Source organism: Cervus elaphus, chromosome 8 (genome assembly GCF_910594005.1).
Source record: "Cervus elaphus chromosome 8, mCerEla1.1, whole genome shotgun sequence".
Taxonomy (NCBI): Eukaryota; Metazoa; Chordata; class Mammalia; order Artiodactyla; family Cervidae; genus Cervus; species Cervus elaphus.
The window spans coordinates 9,567,405-9,589,489 of record NC_057822.1 but is presented as its reverse complement, the minus strand read 5'-3'; the positions used below and the strand labels follow the sequence as shown (position 1 = coordinate 9,589,489).

At 48.0% G+C, this 22,085-nt stretch overlaps 1 protein-coding gene across 6 annotated transcripts in view; it reads right to left on the bottom strand.

The window, feature by feature from the left end:
- The window catches only part of ARID1A (AT-rich interaction domain 1A), a 68,764-nt gene that overhangs the window by 3,291 nt on the left and 43,388 nt on the right, over nucleotides 1-22,085 (bottom strand). The window contains exons 5-19 of one of the 6 annotated variants that reach the window (XM_043909359.1): nucleotides 14,149-14,389; nucleotides 13,787-13,879; nucleotides 13,069-13,236; nucleotides 12,060-12,372; nucleotides 10,597-10,742; nucleotides 10,399-10,508; nucleotides 8,999-9,208; nucleotides 6,163-6,370; nucleotides 4,907-5,039; nucleotides 4,561-4,736; nucleotides 4,086-4,236; nucleotides 3,865-3,999; nucleotides 3,680-3,776; nucleotides 2,324-3,215; nucleotides 1,830-1,960 (exon numbers count right to left, since the gene is read on the bottom strand). In XM_043909359.1, coding sequence (XP_043765294.1) covers nucleotides 1,830-1,960; nucleotides 2,324-3,215; nucleotides 3,680-3,776; nucleotides 3,865-3,999; nucleotides 4,086-4,236; nucleotides 4,561-4,736; nucleotides 4,907-5,039; nucleotides 6,163-6,370; nucleotides 8,999-9,208; nucleotides 10,399-10,508; nucleotides 10,597-10,742; nucleotides 12,060-12,372; nucleotides 13,069-13,236; nucleotides 13,787-13,879; nucleotides 14,149-14,389 — 3,204 coding nt within the window. The remainder of the gene's footprint in view (nucleotides 1-1,829; nucleotides 1,961-2,323; nucleotides 3,216-3,679; nucleotides 3,777-3,864; nucleotides 4,000-4,085; nucleotides 4,237-4,560; nucleotides 4,737-4,906; nucleotides 5,040-6,162; nucleotides 6,371-8,998; nucleotides 9,209-10,398; nucleotides 10,509-10,596; nucleotides 10,743-12,059; nucleotides 12,373-13,068; nucleotides 13,237-13,786; nucleotides 13,880-14,148; nucleotides 14,390-22,085) is intronic. The other 5 variants (XM_043909363.1, XM_043909361.1, XM_043909364.1 and 2 more) reach the window with 5 other exon arrangements.

The following is a 22,085-nucleotide window of genomic DNA, read 5'->3' as shown; positions in this document are numbered from 1 at the left end:
CACAAAGTTCTTCCTTCAGCCCAGTCTTCACAGAAGCCTGCCTCTGCAGATGGACATGCTGACCAGCAACTCTGCACCTACCAGGGCCACCTACTGCTCCACCTCACCTTTCTCAACAGATTTCTGCTTTTCTTCACCAGGCTCAGTTTCCTACCCGTTGGTCACTGCCATTGTCCCTCTAGGAGGACACTCTCTACATTCCACTGAAGTGGAGCCCAAGGCTAGGCATGCTGGGATGATGCCTTCCAGCACAAGGCAGGCTGGACAGGTGTTCATCTACTCTGTTCCCCAAGCTCCCTAACTTTCCAGGAGGCTGGACCTCTGTGCATCACGTAACACAGTAAATGGGATGAGGCTTATGCTCTCTAAACACTGCTCCCAAGCTGGTACAACTTTACAGCTTAGATCCTGTACAGACTATTTCCTACGCCTAGCAGAAAACATTAATCCAGTCAGATTAATCTCTGGCTGAAGAGTATAACCGAAAGGAAAAAATAGGGCTTTAGACTTAAAGAAGGATCCAGGTTTGAATTCTGGCTTTTCCAGGAACTATCTGTGTGATTTAAAATTCTGAGCTGTAGCTTTCCTATCTTTCCACTGAAAATGATGCAAACTCCTAAATTTCATAGAGTTGTTCTGAGGTCTAAATGGAATATGTCAAGTGCCTGGCTTATGGAAATTGCTCAATCAATATTTGTTCCTTTCTTTCTCATGGGAAGCAGGCTTTGGATTCAGAAAGACTGCTAACAGCTGTGTGAACCTGGGTAAGACTCTGAGCCTATTTACTCATCTCTAAGCAGCCACGTCTGCTCAGATGGCTACAGGGAGGATGACACAAAAGGAAACACGAAGGACCTCGCACAAAGCGAGGGCGCGGTAAACACAACTATTAGTTAACACTGCCCCGCTGAAGGACCTCACATGAAGTGAGGGCCCGGTAAACGCAACTATTAGTTAACACTGCCCCGCTGAAGGACCTCGCACAAAGCGAGGGCCCGGTAAACGCAACTATTAGTTAACACTGCCCTGCTGAAGGACCTCGCACAAAGCGAGGGCCCGGTAAACGCAACTATTAGTTAACACTGCCCCGCTGAAGGACCTCGCACGAAGCAAGGGCCTGGTAAACGCAACTATGGGTAACACTGCCCCGCTGAAGGACCTCGCACGAAGCGAGGGCCCGGTAAACGCAACTATTAGTTAACACTGCCCCGCTAGTCAATTCCTTGATGGAAGGGCTGGAAGGTACCGAGGATGATCAAAACAAAGAGTAGGGTGGTGCAGAAGAACCTCTTCCTAGCTGAGAAAACTCTAGCTACATGTCTGTGGAGAGAAGGTTTGGAATTTGGAAAGCCATCTCTGTGTTAACCTCCCCTGCTGCCCCACAATGTACACCTCTTCACACTTTCCATTCTACATCTTAGGAAAAATGGTTGTCAATAATGACTTCAACTATTCAGCGTGGGTGAAGAAAGAAAGTGAAAATAAAGAAACGGCTCTGCTCACGGACAGAGACCACAGGTTCATGGATAGAGACCCCAGGTTCTTTTTGGTCTAGAAAATATGGTGTCCTCATTGACATCAGCAGAATCTGCCCTTCTTACCAATACCAAGAATCTTCTCCCAAACTCCCTTTGAAGTCAGTCCTGATTGACTAACACGAATTATCAGGCCTATAGCCAGTGGCAAAGTATCGGCACAGAAAATATCAAAAGAAGAAGTGAAATAAAGGAGACCATTGGCCAGGGAGGGCGTAATTCCCTGGTCACTTAGCTCCATCTCCTTTAAGAGGACCCCAGGCCCTCCCGGCCTCCCCCAGCGCCTGGACTCACCTGACTGAGGTTGAAAGTCATGATGCTGTTGTCATCGTACAGCAGGATGTTAATGGTGTCTAATGCCCACGTGCTCTCTGCCAGCAGCCCAGACTTGAGGGACATCATTACCCGCCATGCCTCCGGGGTTCCTGAAATAAACCTCCACGTCGTCCATCCACCATGCCCAGGTTGGCAGGAGGCCCCCCACCCCAGAGCTGGCTCATTAGTCAGGCTACTCTGAAGAGAACACATGGTGAGAGGCACTTCCCATCTGGGAGAGGACACACATCTGCCCCTCACAGCTTCTAGGCTCGCTTAGGACATCACTGCATGGCAATTCCTTTAGTAAAGCCTGACATCGGCTGATTTCTTCCTTACTCAAAGTTCTTTGGCTCTATTTTAGTCAACACTGGATCAGATTTTAACTCATCCAGAACATCAGGATGGAGAGAGAACACTGAACCAGATGTAAAGAGGCAGATTAAGCAACCCAATCAAGGAGGTCTCCTTACCAATGTCTTTCATTGTGAGCCGCCGCCTCTGCTTCAACACAGGCTGCGTGGCTTCAACAGAGCCAGGTGGGAAGGTGATGTCCCGCCGAATCATAGGGGGCTGCACAGGAGCAGGTGCTATGTGCGAGGCGGGTACTGGGGGCCCTGCCTTCTGCATCTTCATCCCAGAGTGCAGGAATGGAGACTTGCTTGGAGAGGTGCGGTTCTCCATTGGCCGGGGCAGGGGAGCGGGGCTGGATACCTGAGGAATGTGATTCTGCATGCTTGGTGGGGGCTGGTAGTTGGCTGGAGGGGGCCTTGTCATAGGGGGCACGGGGGCAGAAGGACCATAGGGGGGCTGGCGTGTGCCATGGGAAGGCCACGGGCCTTCATGGTTGGCCCTCTGATCCGTGTGCAGCATTTCGTCTGTTCGGTTCACGCCATGATAGGCGGGGCCTTGCGGGGCCGAGCCCGTGCTCTGCCTGTTGGCATAGTTGTAGGTCATGTCATTGCGCCCCTGCCACATGGTGCCTTGCTGGGCAACCTCAGCCGATGCCTGTATGGGGCCGCCCATCATCTGTGGTGGCATGTTCTGCTGGGTATTGGAGCCAGGGGGTGCTGAGACACGGTCCCGGCCAAACTGGAATGGAAACTGGTTCTGGGGGCCGCCTGCTGGTCGGCGCTCAGTAGCAGCGGCGGCAGTGGCAGGATAGGCGTTGCCGTACTGGTTGTACACGTCCTGCTGAGGGGGAGGCTGGGCAGCTTGCTGCTGGTTGGCAGGCGGGGGCTGGGCGGGGGGCAGCTGCTGCTGCTGGGGCTGCCCCTGCCCCGCGCTGTACGGCACGCTGTACATCTCCCCTTCGTGCCGCTTGGCAGGAGGGCCGTAGGTGCCATCCATCGGCCGCTTGTAATTCTAAGACGGGGACAGAAGCAGAAAGTTAACACTCTGCACTCAGGGACGCAAGACCACAGCCGCCAAGAGCAACACCAGACACGTGCTGGGCTTACTTCTGCCCCTCTAGGAGAGAGGACACAGACTCCACGGGAACAAAGGAGCCACCTTTACGAGTTATCTTTTGAAGCTCCTTCTGAAAGCAAGAATCATTCTCTATTCCCTCTGGTTCTCCCTTGCTCTAAGCAGAAAAATGTAGAAAAGTTCAAAAATCAAAATACAAAATACCCTAACCCTCGTGGAGCACTGGAGATGGGCCTAGACCCCAAACAAGGAAGAAGAGACTGAAGGCTCGACTCTTCACACAAAACTGGCTGTTGGGGTGGGAGAAGAACGCCAAGGAATCTGAAGGGACTTCTCAACTCGGCCTGCTAACTGGCTCTGGGGAGGAACCTGTGGATCAGCCCACCCACTGCCCTCCTCACCTGCTGCTGCTGCTGATACATTGTGGTCTGCTGGCTGGGGAAGGGGCTGCCGGAAGGGGTGCCTTGAGCGGAGAACTGATTGCCATAGGAATCATGTCTGTGGGCAGGAGAGAAGCGGACAATCAGGGTGGGAGTGGGGAAGCCTGAGTCACAGCAGCTTTACCTACAGGCCAGGCTTTACTTACCGCTGCTGCTGCTGCTGCTGCTGCGGCGGGTAACGGCTGGGAGAATACATCCCCGAGTCTGGGTTGGAAGGCATGAGATTCGGCTGCGGGGCCCCAGTGCCCATGTTTCCCTCGGGTCCTAAGCCAGGCTCCGTCCTAAACAAAATCGGAAGAGCAGGTTGGTCCATGATAGCTGTGGGGTGTTGGGGTGGGACAGGGTGGGGGCGGGGGGACGTGCTTACCTCACTCTGTCATAAGGACCTCCATAGGGATAGTGCTGTCGCGGTCCCATTGCCACATTTCCCAGCCCAGGGCCGGCAGCTCGACTGTAGGGGTCCCCCATCCCGCCGTTGGGGCCCTGACCTGAGGACATGAAGGGATCGCTCCCCGGAGCTGAGAGCAAAAGGGGAGGCAGTGAGTAACTGGTGGGTCAGCAGGCCGGGCAACCTCTACCTCGCCTGCCCCAAAGGCCCAGACCCGCTTCAGAGTTCAGGTCTGTTCCAACTTTTCCTGACCAGTTTGAAACAGAGATCTAGAAAGGCCCCAACTGGCAAAGAACACGTACTTGTTAAGGATGATGCGTGAGCCCAGGGAGAAGACGACAAGAAAGGAGGATGAAGGGGATGGCGTGACGAGCAACAAGAACCTTAAACTACTCAAATGCCCCCATGCCCTGGCCCTGTCCTCAATGACAGAAGGCCAACAGCAGTCGGTCACCTTTCCTCATGCTGCCGTAAGGATCCTTATTTGGCTCGTAGGACATGCGCCCCATCATGTCGGAGGTATTCATACTGGGCTGGTACCCAGGGTTTGGAGTCATGGAATTCCGCTTCTGGAATGTGGGGTCACTTCCATCAGGAAAGGCATCCTGGATCCCGACCGAATTGCTCCTACTCAAGAGTGAAGGGAGCCAATTAAACCCTAAATAAAGCATTTCCTCCAATAATGCAAGGCACTTGGGGGTCACTGGCTGGACAGAGCAGGAACACACCCTGGGCTACACAGGAGCTCATGTACTCTGTTCAGGATCCCCCAGGCCGCCTGGCCCTGCTCCTGGCCTTACCTCATGCCTGGCAAGGGGGGGATCTGGCTGTGTGGTGTGGATGCTGGAGTTGGTGGCTTCAGGTCTCCTCCTTCTGCCATGGAGCTGCTGGTTGACTGAGGTGTCTGTGGCCCCTGCATCGACCCTGATCCTGCTGTGGACAGTGATACAGGATGAGCAGGAAAACTCTCACAGAAACACAAATGCCCTAGGATCTCTTTGAAGAGGAACACTAAAAAGGCTAGAACTAGGGTTCTTTAAAACCTAAATCACCCTTCTCAGCAGGAGATCTGCAAGGCCAGTAATAAAGAAGGGAATTTGAGGGCTCCATTGCTTCTCACTGCTGTTCAGGTTTAGAGACCATTAGCATGCTGGTGATGACGTGAGTCTCTGTCAAGATTCCCAACTCCTTTTCTTTACTTCCCCAAGGACCCTGTCTAACCTATCATACCTTGTAATGCTGGTACACAAGCTCCCAGTTAGAGGCCCTGGAAAGCTGGGTGGCAAGGTTCCCTCTTACCCCAAACCTGCAGAGCACTGTAGGAACCTAGAACTCCTATTCTCAAACATCTAACCCAATGTCACCAGCAGTTTGAATGTTCCCTGAAGCTGATGAGCACGCAAGTACCAGTAATTAACGCTTCCATTAGTTACCATTCTCAGCAACAGATACCCCGCGGCTTGGGCCTCCCCAGCTGATGAGTCATCTCAGGCACAGCTTACACCCTCCGAGGTCAACCCCAGGGCACATGTGTTCACACCCACCTTCTAGGAGCCCTGGCCTTCCTCCCTCACCATGCCTGTCCAGGCCCCATCCTCCTCTCAGAAAGGAGGGTGGGCAGAGGCGCTCCATTCATATTCCCACCCCACCCCCTCCTTCCCATTCACTGCCACCACAGCTCCCTGGGGAATTCAGGGCTCTAGTCTGAGCTGCATTCTAAGGCACTGACATCAGTGGGCCAAGGCTCCCAGATGGCCTGCCTCACTGCTATTTGTCAGATTTCCCGACTTGTTCAGTGTCCCTCCCACTCACTAGTTTACAAACATTTGGCAAGGCGCCAGGTGCACAATAAAAATTTAAACTTAGGGTTGCTGCAAACTACCTCCCAAGGGAGTCGCCACTGCCTGCTCTTCAGCCTGCCAACCTGTTACACTCTGTGGTAGGACAGGACAGAGCACACATCCCTGGTGGCGGCCACTGCTGAATGAGGAGCCTGGGTCCTGGAATGCTACCCCTGCAGGGGGAGCCTTGGTGAGGCTGCTCACCCCATCCTTACCAGGCGAGGGAGGCTGGATCTTGGGCTGGGACTTCTTGGAATCAGCAGCTGCAAAGATGTCTGGGGGAGGGTCTTCTCCCCGTTCGATCTTGCACTCAAAGGCATAGAGACACTGGATGTACTGCTTTTTCAAGGAGCTGGCAGCACTGCTTGAGGTGCCGACATTGAGGTTGGTCGCAAGTTCCCGCCACTTCTTGTTCTTGTTGACCTGTACAACAACCAGAAGAGTCGGGGTGCATCTTCCATCTGGCCTTCCTGCCCACATACCCTGAACCCCGTCAGGCGACCGACCAGGTACTCATCTTGTGAAATCACAGTTCTCAGTTAACCACAGAAGTTAACCCTGCTTGGTGGATAGTACACAGCCAACATTAATCCCTCTACCCTCAGCAGGTTTTATCCACAGATCACTGCAACTGTCAGACAGCGCTTATTCTAAATAGGGTGAACTTTACATCACTATTAGAGAGATCAGAATTCAGAAGGTATGGGCTTTGCGTTACACAAGTGTACTGCTGAAAAATGATGTGCAAAGCACCATCAGATCCAAATCATATTTTACATTCACTGATAAACACTAACATTTTATAAAATGGAGATGTGTGTGGCAATATCAACAACCACCCTGCCTGACTTACTTTGTCAAACTGGGGGTTTTCATATGATTTTTTTTTCTCTCAGTGTAGGGCTTCTTGCAAATTTGACATTCTTGTGTCCCTGCTCCCGTATCTCAGTGAGGTATGACTACAAGCCCCTTGCCCTCAGCCGTCGCTGTCCTGACTGTCCAGGAGGTGCTTCAGGCCCCGTGACTTCCTTTTACCTTCCCAGAGACCAGTCCAGAGCTCTGCTTCCTTTCCTCAGCTCCAGAACACACTGTCTCCCATCCCTACAATTAGTCTGTCTGCTTTAGCCAGGCAGGACTCCTTCTTCATGTAATTGTTTTTTGGCTGAGTTGCACAACATGCAGGATCTTAGTTCCCCAACCAGGGCACAATCCCGTGTCCCCTGCAGTGGCAGCGTCTAACCACTGGACCACCAGGGAATTCCCCTTGAATGTTTATTCATCCACCATGTAATAAGCCTGTCTCTCAAGGGCTACAAACACCGACTTTCCAGTCCCAATCCACAGGGAGTTCAAAATGTTTTGACACCTGCTGATCTGGTACCTGTGACACCAGAGACAAGAGTGATAAGGAAGCAAAGAAAGGAACAGTCTAGATGGAGGGGAGATGACCAGGAACACTTCCTAGAGCAGGCAATGTCTGAGTTGAGACTTGGAAGGCTGGAGGTGGCATTGGTAGGGTATATTCCAGACCCTTTCCCATCTTCATGCTATCAGGGCCAGTCAACTGGAACAGCTCCTCCCTTGACCCAGACCCTATCAATCCTTCAGAAGAGCTCAGGACTCATCTTTTGCCTTCTTGAAGCCTTCACAAACTAACTCATAACAGCACTCTATCTTCTCTGAACTGTCTTTAGAGTTCAATCACATCACAGCATCTAAAAGGCTGGCAACCTTTTGGAAACTGGAAGACAGACCCCTGGGCTTTGGGATTCCCTCGATACCTCACTTTAGGTCCGGTGAATCCAGAAGCCCATGCAATCAAAAAGTATGCCAAACCTAACCCAACGCCCCTTTTCTCTACAGGCAGGAGTGCCCTGACTATGAGAGCTCAACACCAGGGAGAATGGCAGTACTGAACCTGGGTCACCTCAGAGGCCTGCTGGGGCTCTGCTTCCCACGCTGGCTATGTGGCAGTGTGCACGTGTCTTGTTTTATTTTGTTTTCCTTTTGTGAGGGAGGGGAATAAAGCCTGAGGGAGAAGGAATTCATAACTGACTGTTGGTTGGCTTCATTCCAATCATTTTCTCTTCTGCTGGTGGCAGCTGTTTTCCTCTTCTGATTTAGAAGATTTGGAGTCCACCCCTTCCCACTATGCATCCCCCTGAGCTCAGCTGCACATTCAGATCCAATAGCAAGCTCCTGGTATGATGACTACAGAACATACATAGAAAGAAAGTTTGCAAGGCACAATGGGCTGTCTGCCAGTGTTGCCTCACCTGTTTGACTCCTGGGCTGAGTATAAAATAAAGATTAAGCTATCAGGGGAGGCGCAAGGCTCAGGGTGGTGTTCAGTTTGGGTTTCCAGTGGAGATTAATCCATTCATTTAAGTCTCCCATACAGAGTAACTAAACACAATTTCCCACCTACTTCTTCCTTCATAAACTATTTCTACTTAATAGCTCCTGAAGTCCCATCTCCACTCGGAAGCTTTCTAGAATGAAAGGATCAGCAACTATTCTGGCTTCCCTTGTACCATCCTGTAGACCAATTTATGTGGCAGAAATCTTGCTCCAAGTTTTGTTTGATTATCCCTAGCTTTCAACAGTCTAGCAGGATACACACTGTCCCTACGTTACAAATAAGAAAAATGAAGGTTCGGAGTGGTTATACACCTTGATTAAGGTCACTTAGGTTGTAAGTGGCTAAGAAAGAATTCAAAACCAGACCCCTCTCTGAATCTTGCCCTTGTCTCATACTCCAAACTGCCTGCCATGGAATCAGAATGCTCATAGACTTGCCCTGTTTTGCAACTCAGGGGGACTCTGGGCACATGTAAGTTAAGGCTAATGCTTCACGCTACCCATGGAGATCTCAGCCTCCTCCCGTGGCCTTGTCTTCTGGAAGGCCTGAGCTCCCTGGCCTGTCAGTATGTGGCTCAGAGAGCAGGGGAGGGTGATGTGCCTGTGGGAGGCATGGCACCAGTGAGGCCACTGAGTACCTACAGAAAGGCTTGTTGAAACCACAGGGGAAGCCAAGTGCCAGGCACTCACCTGAGTCAATCCACCAATTTCCTTCACAGACACATAGAGGCGGTACAGGTCCAGAGGCTTCCTACCCACAGCAGGCAGATTTGTCATGCCCATGGCCTTCTCCTCCGTGAAGGCCAGATAACGGTCCACCCACATCTTCCTCTCAGGCTCACCACCCAGCTCATACAACTTGGTGATCTTCTCATTGGTTGTAGTAGAAGAACTGGATTTCTGGAAGGGGCAGGTCAAGATTCATAGGAACTGGTCAGATTCAAAGCCTATGCTAGGGGTCTCAGAAGCCCCTTGATTAGGGCAGTAGTAAAGCTTCTTATTCTGGGGCGGTCACTAACATCTGCCCTGCCTTCACAAAAACCAAAAGGGAGCTAGAGCTTCCTGTAAAGAAACAAAGCTAACCCTGCCTATACAGTAGGTATTGAGTGCTGTGCCAGAGGCCTTTACACATTAGGTATTACAAATTATCCTTCTCTTAAAAGGTAAGGCTGCAGGCACCAAGGAGGCCATGCCTAAGATCTCCTAGTGTTTCAGTAGCAGGACTGCGAGTCAAACCCTTGTCCACCTGACATCAGTGTCACTAATACACCCACACTGCTACCTAGGAGCCTGGACACACTTTTACAGACATTTCAGAGAACTCAAGAAACTCAAAATATGACCTTGAGACAATAGACTAAAATGAAAAGGAACTTTTCCTCCTCTCAAGAAAGGAAGGGTTCTGCTTGAATGGCTTTGGATGACTATCCAAGACATGAGGATGACTAAAAGGGTCTGGAAGCCAGAGGTGAACGTCCACAAGAGGTGGCAGCTATGATTGTTATTTCCCCTACTTTATAAGGTAGGGAAAATGAGGTATGACGAAGGGCAGAAATATTTTAAATGACTCAAATACTGAGCAGGTCCCCAGAATGCCACACAGCCCAACAGAGAGCACACCCAGGACCAACCTGAGAGAGGTCAAGGACCCAAACCACCCCCCGCCTCTTCTCCCCCTTTATAGAACATAGGGCACCAACCATTCCTGCTGTTCTGAGTAAGGTCCAGGAAGACAACAACCAGTCACCCATGACATACGTCATCTATCAGTGCATAAGAACAGGGGTCACAGCTTCAGAGAGTACAGCGTAGAGAATTCTACTCTGCCGGGCTGGCATTTCCTCCATATCAGACAGCCATGAGAACGCTATGTTATTTACATTAGGACCCCTTGGGCTAACTCAAACCTAATTCAATGAATGATTATCCTGAGACCCTTCACAGTTAAGAAGAGGTAACAGCACCCTTTGCCAAGATTATCTAGCCGGTGTCATATAAAAGGCTGGAATCTAATCATCCTCTCTTCTTTTTCCTTCCTATCACTGAAAGGATGGGACAGAAAGTTGAGGAGTCAAGATATAAGCCATTACCTTGGATTTCGATTCTGTCTTGGGTGTCCCATCTGCCTTGTTGTTCATTTTGGAGGCTGGAGTTAACTTGACATCCCCAAGACCCATCATCTCTGGGCTGGCTGCCATCCCTACAAAAGAAGAGAAAAGTTGGATGGGTTTGTGACACGAAGACCATTGTGGAAGAAATCCCTGGGGTGAGCAATGCTTATGACTTACCTGCTGAATTGTTGGCCATGGTTCCACCCATGGGATATGGGGGTCCCTGAGGGTTGATCATGCCAGCCATACTATTAATCCCCTGTCCATAGGGAGGTCCAGTTCCCATTATGCCCCCTTGATTCATATTGGGGTAGCCGGGTGGCCTAAGGAAGAAGATGCAGAGTGTGAGAGACAAGAGTTAGAGACACTAAGTTTTCAAATTAGGACTTGAGGTAAACAGGGCTGTGTGAGCCAAGATCATCTAGGGAGGCTTACAAGGGAAAGTCTTATGGGTCCCACAAACTACAACCATGCACATAGATATTCTTATTTTCTACCACCCACAGAAAGTTCTAAGAGGGTTTAAGCTCCCAAAACGAAATCATCGCTCAATTTTAAAGGATGCACTCCTTGAAGAATGGAGTCTTACTGTGTCTCTTAAATACTGCCTCCCTTTAATGCATCTCCAAAGTCAAGCTGTGTTTCCATTTAAGGGTCCTCACTATGGCAAAAGGCCTAGATTAAATGCTAAGTTTTATTACGCTGTCATGTCACCCCAACCAAACTCACAGCATAGCACCTGGAGCGGCTGTGTATTTTTAACTACACCTCAAAAAAAACAAAACAAAAAACCTTAATTTTATTTATTTTTGGCCACACTGCACAGCTTGTGGGATTGCAGTTCCCTGACCAGGTATTAAACTTGGGCCATGGCAGTGAGAGCCGGAATCCCAACCACCAGGCCACCAGGGAACACCCCTTTGTATTCTTCCTTGATGGGCCTACTGCAAACTCTGTGTTTCTATCATCCTAAAGTACTACCAAATCCACCTCTCTTTAACCCTATTCTACCTTTGTTCACCAACATCCCAGTTAAGAGTCACTTTAAGAACTGTCAGCATCAGCAATGGGGTACACAGACAGAGCCTTCAGAAACAGTAGAATCATGGTCACTGAAGCCAGTGGCCAAGGAAGAGATGAATGCTGAAGTCATAAACCAAATCACACGAGCCTTCTGCATTTTTGCATCAGAGTCAAATACAAAGGACCACACAGAAGAGTAAGAGAAATGGCAAACCGCAACCTTACCATCCTCCATTTCCCACACCACAGACCTAAATCATGTGCATCATTAAAAATATTTTTGGAAACCAAGAAGCTAGATTGGCAGAAGAAATAAACTCCGAAGACCTATTTTACTAATCAAAGTAACGTATACTTTATAAATTTCTTTACATATGATATGATACCAATCTAAGATGCTTACAAGTCAGCACTTCTGCTGTCTTTTTCAATGTAAAGAAACCCGGTTTTCTAAAGCGCTCTCAATAAAATGCCTATTTACCAAGATAACATGGTTTAGGTCCAGAAGTATCTCAATGATCTAAACGACTCTGCAATTAGATTAAATGCTCGCCTCACAATTAGATGAAATGCTTTCCTTGCACTGCTACCCTCCCTCTTCACTTCCCAGGTCTTACCTGTTTTGGATAGAGTTGGCAGCAACATGCATGGCGACAGCAGTTTCTTGAGTTTTCCGGTTCATGCCCCCAGGAGGGGGACACATCCCTGACCCAACCTGAGGTGGCATATTGGCCATGTTAGGGCCATAAGGCCGGTTGCCCATGGAGGCGTGACTCATCCTCCCGGGAGGGAGTGTGCCATAAGGTGGGATGCCAGGCTGCCCATGCATCTGACCTCCAGCACCCATAGGGTTCATGCTTCCAGCCATGCCTGCACTGGGGTAGTTAGCATTGGGCAAGGCATTATAGTTTGGCTGCCTGGGGTAGCCTCCTAGGAGGGGAAGGAGAGAAGATACAGAGACCTGGTTAGTGACTCACTGGCAACTCACTTAATAACACTCAACTCTAAAATTCTAAAGACATAAACAATGGGAATCATTCAATATTTGGTCTGGAAAGAGACCAATTTCATGTCTCTTTAAAAAAACAACAACAACAAAACCTCATAGTCCATTTAAAAAAAAAAGTAAGGAGGGTGTGGCAGAAGTGTATGAAGCCAGGCCTCAGTTGCCCCTCATCTTAAAGACAGCACAGCACAGGGCAAGGCTGGCTATGCTGCCAGCCAGGTCCTTCAACTCCCGGAATTCTTCCCTTTCTACACACTCATCTTCCATGCTCCGTCTAAGAAATTCAGCTTGAGATCCATCTAGGGCTGATTTTGAGCAAAGATCTATTCTATTGGGACTAATTTACTAAAAAATAAAAATTAATAACCAATAATTACCACTTACTAGGTGTCTGTGCTCTGTCTTGGGCTAAATTACCTTATCCCATTTTACAGATGAAACAGGCTCAGAGAGATTCAAGGACTTTCCCATGATGGCAGTCCTGCTCTACTTTAAGGCCTGGCCTGGGTGGATTTAAGGCAAACGTAGTTCTACTCCTAAAACCCAGACAGCAGCATATCAAACAAGGAACTCTTCTCTAGTCTCACCCCCATGTCCTCCTACCTGGGTAGTATACTCACCCTGTGGGCCGTACTGACTCCCCTGGGGACCGTAGCTCCCCATGGAGTTCTGCTGGTAGGAGCCCATGCCTGTGTGCATCTGTCCTCCGGAAGGCTGACGTGGAGATAAGGCTGACCCGGGCTGGGGGGAACTGTACTGGGGCATCTGGGGGTTCCTCTGCATGTAACCTGTTTGTGGGTAGTGTCCACATAGTTATTACCTCAGCACCATGGGAACGAATGCTCTCCCTTATCCTACGACTTCACCATCTACATTTTCTTTAGCAAATACTTACAAGAAGTCTCTTATTTGCTGTATAATTATGTGCTCTTTTAGGCACCCTCAAAAGTGACATAGTCATTAACCCAGGGCATGCCAACTGTCTCTATTAAATGGAGGTTTGAAAAAAAAAAAAGCAATGACCCCTGCCCCAAATCCCTGAAAAACGCTGTAGGATTTACAGGGTAAAGATTTGATGCTGAGTATTTAGTATTTGCTGACCAAATTAGGCACAATGGAGGGGTAATTCATCAAAACACATGACCAACAAAAAACAGCTGTAGGGGAACGTAATTCTGGAGCCACCAAGATGGCCAAGCCCAGCCTAACTTCACAACCTGCTGCTGAGACTGTCTTAAGCTTCACGGTCATAAAGTTCTCCAAAAGCTGCTCCAGAGATAATCGATCAGAGGTCCGCCTCTGCCCTCCACCCCTCTCCCTTGAAACCCAGGCTCTCACCTCGATCTTGGGCAATGCTTGATTGGTTCATAGAAGGATGCATGATGCTGTCCGACTGGCCACTGGGTGGCCGAGGTGGCATCTGGTTGCCTGCTCCAGAGAGAGAAAGAAGTAAGCCAGTCATGGCTAAACCTGGAAATCCTCGTCAGCAGGTTAAGTTTGAAGTGCAAATGGCTTCTGGGAAGGGCCAAGAACCTCCTAGGATCACATACACCGGAGGATCTGGCAAAGGGGCTCCCACCTCCTTTCTTCAAAGGCTGAAGGGACCCTCTCAGCCAGTGGGAGCCTGGGACTCCCTGATATCATGCGGGGGACACAGCAGTCCTCTCTCCCTCTCCCCAAAGGCCAGCACTTGAAGGTACCTGGCACTGCAGCAGGCGAGAGTGGTCCTGAGCGAGACTGAGCAACACTGGCAGGAGAGCCAACTGGGGACGGGGAGGGGCCTCGGATACCAGGCAGGTGAGGGGAGGTGTGGGGGGAGAAAGGAGACTGAGCTGGGTTACTCTGCTCCCCCTGGCTGCTGGAAATCCCTGATGTGCTCACTCCAGGGCTCAGAGCTCCTTCTGTCCCCATGGGGAGATCATCTATTGAACCAGACAGATCCTGGAACATATACACAGGGATATGGATTAGCAATTTTGAGGCAGAAAGATTCTTTGCTCAATAATCCTGCTATATGATTAACATTTTCCTTAAACAGCCCAAAGTAAATACACGGCACACATTCATGTACTCATGATACCAGAGCTTACATACAGCAAACTGTCTATTAAGGGCTAGATACAAAATAGTTTAGACTCTGCAGCCCATATAGTCCGTGTCACAACTGTTCAACTCAGGCCATCAGAGTGCAAAAGTAGTCACAGACAATTCGTAAACAAATGGATGTGATTGTGCCCCAACAAAATATTATTTATAAAAACAAGTAACTAGCCCATAAGCGATTGTTTGCTGACCCCTGGTCTATCTACCAGAAGCAGATTGAGTACTTTCATCTTCTTTCCCAGCCCCAAACTTCTATAGTCATAAGAGAGCAGCTCTTTGAGCCTTTAGTTCTCTTCCAATGGGGAAACTTAGAACACTGCCAGCATGGCACCAGGAGCTATAAGAAAATGTTAACAAGTTTGGGCAACATTCACAGACCCCCTCTGCATCAGATTATTATAACCTACATTTACCAAGAACTCACTCCAAGTTGCCATACTTTAAAACATAAGGGCTAGGAGGTAAGAAAGGGATATATTACACAGACAATTCCTTAACTGCCAAGAAGGCCTGGGACTACATTCCTAACACCTGGCCAATAACAGGGATGAACAAATGTTTACCAACTGAACAAACCAAGTTTTTTTTTTTAGTTTTATGTTTCAATGAGAACTTGGTGTTTATTTGGGGGTTGTGCTTAGGGACTGTGTCTTGAATTAAACTAAAGAGTTCACTCTTAAAAAAAAGTTCACGCTACGTCAGTAAACCCCAAGGTTAGCTATTAGGACCTCAATATGAAAAAATACTCGGAAAAAGAAAAAAAAAAAAGGGACTTCCCCAGCAGTTCAGTGGTTAAGATTCCACACTTCCACTGAAGGGGGGCTTGGGTTTGATCCCTGGTCAGGGAACCAAGATCCTGCATGCCATGTAGCCCAGCCAAAAAAGAAAAAAAAAGGAAGATATTCACCCCAGGAAATGCATCTCAGCCCCAATTTCACTCTCTGGCAACACCACAGGCTCAACATCATACATTAACTCCAAGGTGGGAACTAACTATACCTTGAAGAAAGGATGAAAGCTTTGGGAACAGGCTCGGGTCTGGGAAAATCCTAAGACTCAAATGGTTAAGAAAAGAGTTCTCTTAAAGAGACACATCTGAAGAAGAAAAAAATCCAAAATGGCCTGATTTGAGTCTATTCCTATTTCCACAAGAAGCTCACCTTGGAAAGATGAGTTCGAGGGGATCCTGACCCTAGAGTCAGACAATAACACTGGAGATCAAAGAGTACCTGTTAAGCTCTCCCCAAGTGTCCAGGTTGGTTGGACCTTTTGCAAACCAGTTGGTTACTTCACTAGGTTGGGAGTATTTCTGCTGAGTTTTGTGGGAATAAAGCTTGCCTTGAAGGCAAGGCAGGCAGGTAGATGTACATCTGTGTCTGTGTTCAGCTCTCAGAGTTAGCTGAGATTTCAGAAAACACTAGCTTTCCTATAAGCAGACCCAGTACACCATAGCATGCTTTTAAAAATGCAATTAGAATTAGTCCCAGCATGGAAGAGAACTCAAGAAGCCCTCCTCCAGGTAACACCAAAGGGCCTCTTTCTTCTCAAAGGACTAAAGCACCTGGAGTTCTAAAGAGCCTTGGGTTCATCCCAACAGAGGATTCCTTCCACGTTGAGGGCTGAGCTGTCCCAGGACACCTGGCTTCTGAACCAAGAAGGGTAAACCCAAAGTGGCAGCAAGATGACAAGAGGAGCCAACTGTGTCAGCCAGAAAAGGCCTCGAAAGCCACTTGTTAAGCCCTGGTCTATAACAGAAACCACAGCCCAATGCTCTGTTTTAGGGACCATGAGCTTCCCTCGCATTCCTTCCTACTGTCTCCATTCCTTAACAAACCACCAGCTTCTAGTAATAAGAGCTACTTGCTTAGAGGAAAAAGAAATCAGCGTATTTTGGAACAGAACAAGAATCAATGGTACAGCCATAAGATAAGAACTCTTCATATGGCCTTGAAAATTTGTTTTAAACATTTGTCTTTAATTAAACAAGTAAAACGTGAACATTTTCATGGTAAAAATAGCTCAGATAGTACAAGTAAACTCAAGTCCCCCTCTGCTCTCTTCTGGCCGCTTTCAATAGAGGCACCCAATTCCATTTGGTGGAATCCTTGGAGACCTTCCGAGGAACTGAGGAGGGGAAAAAAAATAAAGGATGTTCAACATCACTAATTATCAGGGAAATGCAATTCAAAACCATAATGAGCCTGACGTCTATTAGGACGGCTATTGACAAAAAGTAGAAAGAAACCCATATTGGCAAGGATGTGGAAAAAAGGGAACCCTTATGCACTGCTGGTGGGAATATAAACTGGTACAGCCACTATAGAAAATAGTACGGAGGTTTCTCAAAAAATGAAAAAAAAAAAAAAAAAAAAAGAAGAACTACCAAGTGATCCAGCTATTTCACTCTGGACATTTATCCTAAGTAAACCAAAGCAACAACTTGAAAAGATACATATACCACCATGTTCACTGCAACATTATTTCCAATAGCCAAAGCATGAAAGCAACCTAACCCCATTGACAGATGAATGAATAAGAAAATGTGGTGTGTACACACACACAGGAATATTCAGTCATAAAAAAGAATGAAATCTTGCCATCTGTGACAACATGGATGGACCCTGGGGGCATTATGCTAAGTGAAAAAAGTCAGAGAAAGCTAAGTACCATATGATATTACTTCCATGTGGAATCTAAAACAAAACATAGCTAGCTCACATTGGTTGGCTGCCAGAGGGGGAAGGAGAAATGAGAAGGGAGTCAACAGTACAAACTTCCAGTTATAAAATAAACAAGCCAAGGGGATGTGATGTACAGCATGGCGACTAGAGTTAATAAAACTGTGTATGTGACGTCTTTCAAAAGTTCTCATCACAAGAAAAAAAATTCTGCAACTACATGTTAGTCACTCAGTTGTGTCCGAGTCTTTTGTGATCCCAGGGACTACAGCTCTTCAGTCCACAAAATTTTCCAGGCAAGAATACTAGAATGAGTAGTCATTCCCTTCTCCAGAGGATCTTCCCAATCCATGGATCGAACCTGGGTCTCCCGCACTACAGGCAGATTCTTTACTGTCTGAGCCACCAGGAAGCTCCTGTAAACTTTACAGATGATGTTAACTAGACTCGTTGCAGTACTCATTTTGCAATATATGCATATACTGAATCATTATGTTATATACCTGAAACTAATATTATGTTGTAAGTCAATTGTATCTCAATAAACAAAAATAAAAGGAAAACACCCTACCAGCTCACCAACCACTGCTACAAGGTCAGAGTAAAGCCTGCAAATGCTCCTTCAGTTACAGAGTGTGTTATAAATCAGGCTCTCCAGAGACACACAGGCAAATGTCCTAGTCCAGCTGAGGGATCCCAGGGGCCTAGAGGCCCGTGGTGGCAACGTGGCTGCTTCCTTCACAGAGGCACTCTGAGGAGAGCTGTCAGTTTTGGTAAAGTGCCCTGAGGCTCCTCTGGAGAAAAAGTACTAAATAAACCACTTGTCAACAGCAGCCCACGTGGACTGGAATGCCTGGGCAGAGAATAACAGTAGGGAAAGAATCAGCATTAATCTTCTTATCTCTCTCATTTGATTGGTATGAGGCCAGTCCCTCAAAACTACCCTTTTCATCAGATAGCAACTGGTCAGGGGAGGGGTTGATTAAAAAAAGAAATTTTTTAAGAATCAGAATGTTGAACTACCCTGGTGGCATAGATCCCATAAGAACCTGCCTGCCGATGCAGGAGACATGGGTTCCATCCCCGGTCTGGGAAGATTCCACGTGCTGTGGAGCAACTGAGTCCGTACGCCACAGCTACTCGGCCCATGCTCTGCAGCAAGAGACGTCACTGCAATAAGCCCGCACCCTGCAGCTAGAGAAAGCCCACGCATAGTAACAAAGGCCCAGTGCAACCAGAACAAATAAATTAAGAGGAAAAAAAAGAACTAGAATGTTAGCACAGGAAAGAACTGAGCATTTATGTTAATACTAACGATCACTTGAGCATCTGTGACGCTTCGAACATTTTATGGAAGTGTAAGTGTTAGTCGCTCAGTCATGTCTGACTCTCTTCGTGAGGCCGCTGACTGTAGCCCACCAGGCTCCTCTGTCCATGGAATTCTCCAGGCAAGAATATTGTAGTGGGCGGCCATTCCCTTCTCCAGGGGATCCTCCCCATCCAGGGATCAAACTCGGGTCTCCTGCATTGCAGGCAGATTCTTTACCATCTGAGCTATGCTATGGAGTTCCTTATTTTCCACAATTCTCAGATGTAGGTACCACTACAACTAATATGTTAAAAAGGAGTAAGTTGATGCTCTGAGAGACTAGGTTATATGCCCAAGCCACCCACCAAGTAAGTGACAGAAATTAAGATTCTGAACCCAGATCTGCTGAACTCCGAAGTCTGTGTTCTCTCTCTCTCCATTATGCTGTGATACCATAAAGACTGAGGAAAAAGCATCACAGCCTTGAGTTAGGAGACTAAAGCTCTTGGTAGTTACCAGTTGTGACCCTGAGCAAGCTAGCAACAAGCTAGGCTTCAGTTCTGTCACTTAAAGCGACAAGACGACCAGACAAATCTGAGTCTGTGATGCCCCTGGGGCACTTGCAAGAAACTACTGGCACCACACGGTCAGGGCCATAAGGAAAGCGCAACACCAGCAGCAGGACCCTGGAGTAAGAGACACAACACGCGGCGGTATAAGATGTAAGACACACCCATCAGTCCCAGCTAATCACAGGAAGAGTTTTTATTGGGAAATGAGAGGGAGAGGTAAAGGCGGAAGACTCCAAAAGAGGTCTCCCCGCTCCAGCTACATGGACACTGCTCTAAACTCCGTGTCCTGTTATTGCACAGGACACACCTCTGCTTTCTACCCTACAAAAAGCCAGTTTTTCAGGTCTTTTGTTCCACAAAAAGCCGGATGTCTGGTTGTTGAGTCAGACTTCAATGTGCCTAACTGAGTTCGACTTTCTACAACACTTAGCACACAAAGTCCAAACAATCCAAGCCCCTGTTCACTCTGGTGGGGCCACCTTTTAGCATTTCAGGACTCTGGTTCCCAGTTTTCCCAAGTCCACCCAACAGGTGCCTCCTGGGAGGACTGCTGAAAAAACTACAGCAACGCCCTGTAAGTGGAAAGATCTCTTTTCCCAGCTCTGCTTTCCTCCAAGCACAATCCTGCTGAGAGACAGGAGGTGAGGATCAACCCACTCAGTGCCCTGCCAGTTCCAAGGAAGCAGCAGGGCCAGGGAGAATTTCCTCACGTGTTTCCAACGTGTTTCATGCGTTTTATTGCTCATCTACCATGCAGATCAAAAGCGCTGGAGCAGGTCCAACTATTTCACACAGAATCTCACACTCCAGGCTGGCTACAGCCCCGAAAGCCTTCGTTTCTTCACTTGAAATACTGCCCAATGTTATTTTGGGATGTGACCTGATAGAGGAAGCCCATAGGGATTCCATGACGATAAGCGTTCCAGCTGTGATTGGTTGCCCAGCCCCAGCGAGTGCCAGCATGGGTTTGTCAGGCTCTGCTGACAAACAGAACTCAGCAGCTAACACCTCCTCTTCACACCACAACAAAACCATGCCCGAAATCACACCGCCCATACCTCATCGGGGGTGTGGGGTGGGGGTTTGCTGGTGCTCTCGCGGGAGGAGCTGCGAGTTCTAACATGAATTGGCTGCCTGATTGAGTACATTTTCAAGCAGAAAGATACCACATCAGGGTTACAGAAGGGGGTTAAACAATCTCCCAACAGAGACTCACAAGGATGACATCAGTTCGTTTTGCTGAACACATTAAACAATATCAATAAGGAAGTTTCATGGCAATGTTCAGTTCAGGGTTTTCTCAGAAATTTGGCTGAATCCTTGAGAAATGGAGCTTTTGTTAACCCCCCAGATGGAGTTCTCATATTCTTTCACTTGTGAAGAGCTTTTGCCAAGCTGTGCTGACTGCTGGCAGGGAAGCCATCCACCCCAGGTAAATCCTACACACATATTTGTAGTAAATGTGTGTGTGCAAGCTTGGTGTGCGTGTGTGTGTGGTAGGAACTTCACAACTCAGCCATATTCACTTAAATGACAAGTCCCAGATGAGAAAAGTCCAAATGCACAGACTGAAGAGACCAAATCTGCACTCGCACTTCTGTCAGCCTAGCCTAACGGATCCACAGCCATGGTGGGAGGCTGCTCCCAGGCTGGAGAATGAGAGGAAATCCTAAAGAACACAGAAGAGGCTGGGAAACTTAACCTTGGATGAAGAGCAAGTGGGAGGAAAGGAGGCAATAGTTTTGACAAACTTCAAGGAAAAGACAAACTGAATTACTTAGGAATGACTTCAGGCAAATAAGTTTTGGGGAGGCCTGATTTTTCATAAAGCCTTCTTTAAAGCAACATTTATTTGTCAGGGATCAGAGGAAGAAGAGACTACCTCTATTAAACACCTCCCCCACCCCAAATATTCAGTACAATAATTCTCTTTCCTTCAGTCTTTGCTAAATGGAAAGATGGGTGATCTGACCCACCCAGACTAGAAGGGACTCCAGAGTTACATGACTGCTGCTCTGTTGTTCCAATGAGTGGTCTTCGTCCAAGAGATTAAATGCCAACCCTCCCTAGAGAGCATTGCTGGCTGAAATACCAGGAACGAATCAACACACAGAAGAGGCTGCCTCTTACTCCGCAGTCAGGGTTTAAGCAGGAGCTAAGGAAGAAGCAGGCTTCCCTTGTGGCTCAACTGGTAAAGAATCTGCCTGCAATGTGGGAGACCAGAGTTCGAACCCTGGGTTGGGAAGATCCCCTGGAGAAGGGGAGGGCTACCCACTCCAGTATTCTGGCCTGGAGAATTCCATGGACTGTATAGCCCATGGGGTCACAAAGAGTCGGACACGACTGAGTGACTTTTACACTTCAAGGAAGAAGAAAGAAAAGACAGGAGCCTGGCACTGTCCTATAGTTTGGAGCCATGCACCATCTCCTGCCTGGACTGTGTTCACTGTGTGGAAAAGCAGAAACCGCTCTGGGAAAAGCTCAGAGAACTCTTTATTTCTTAACCCCCCACCCCAAGTTTCCAAAAAAACCCTCACCAAACTCCCTCTTCCCTTTTTCTACAGATTACTGCTCTGTGGACAATGAATGATTTCTTCTCGGTACCTTCTGGCTGCCTGGTGGGGAATGCACAGTAGAGAAAGGTCAGACTCTTCTTGTCTCCAGGATGCTTTTCAGGGCCCACCCACCTCCAAGAGGAAATTCCATACATATACGTGTTGAATTTCATAAAGAAAGCTCTAGGAGACCAAATCTCCAAATTCAAAGAATGTTAGAAAGAGGAGTAAAGCAAGATCCCTCATATCTCCCTCTTGAAGGGACTCAACTGACATGAATACGTGACTCTCAGGTGTTCAACCCAAGGGGACATGGCTATCTCACACTTCATCCTCACATCATCTTCTGAGGTAGGGATCATGCCCATTTTAGCAAAGAAGCAAGAAGCTCAGAAGTTAAATGATTTGCCCAAGGAGAGA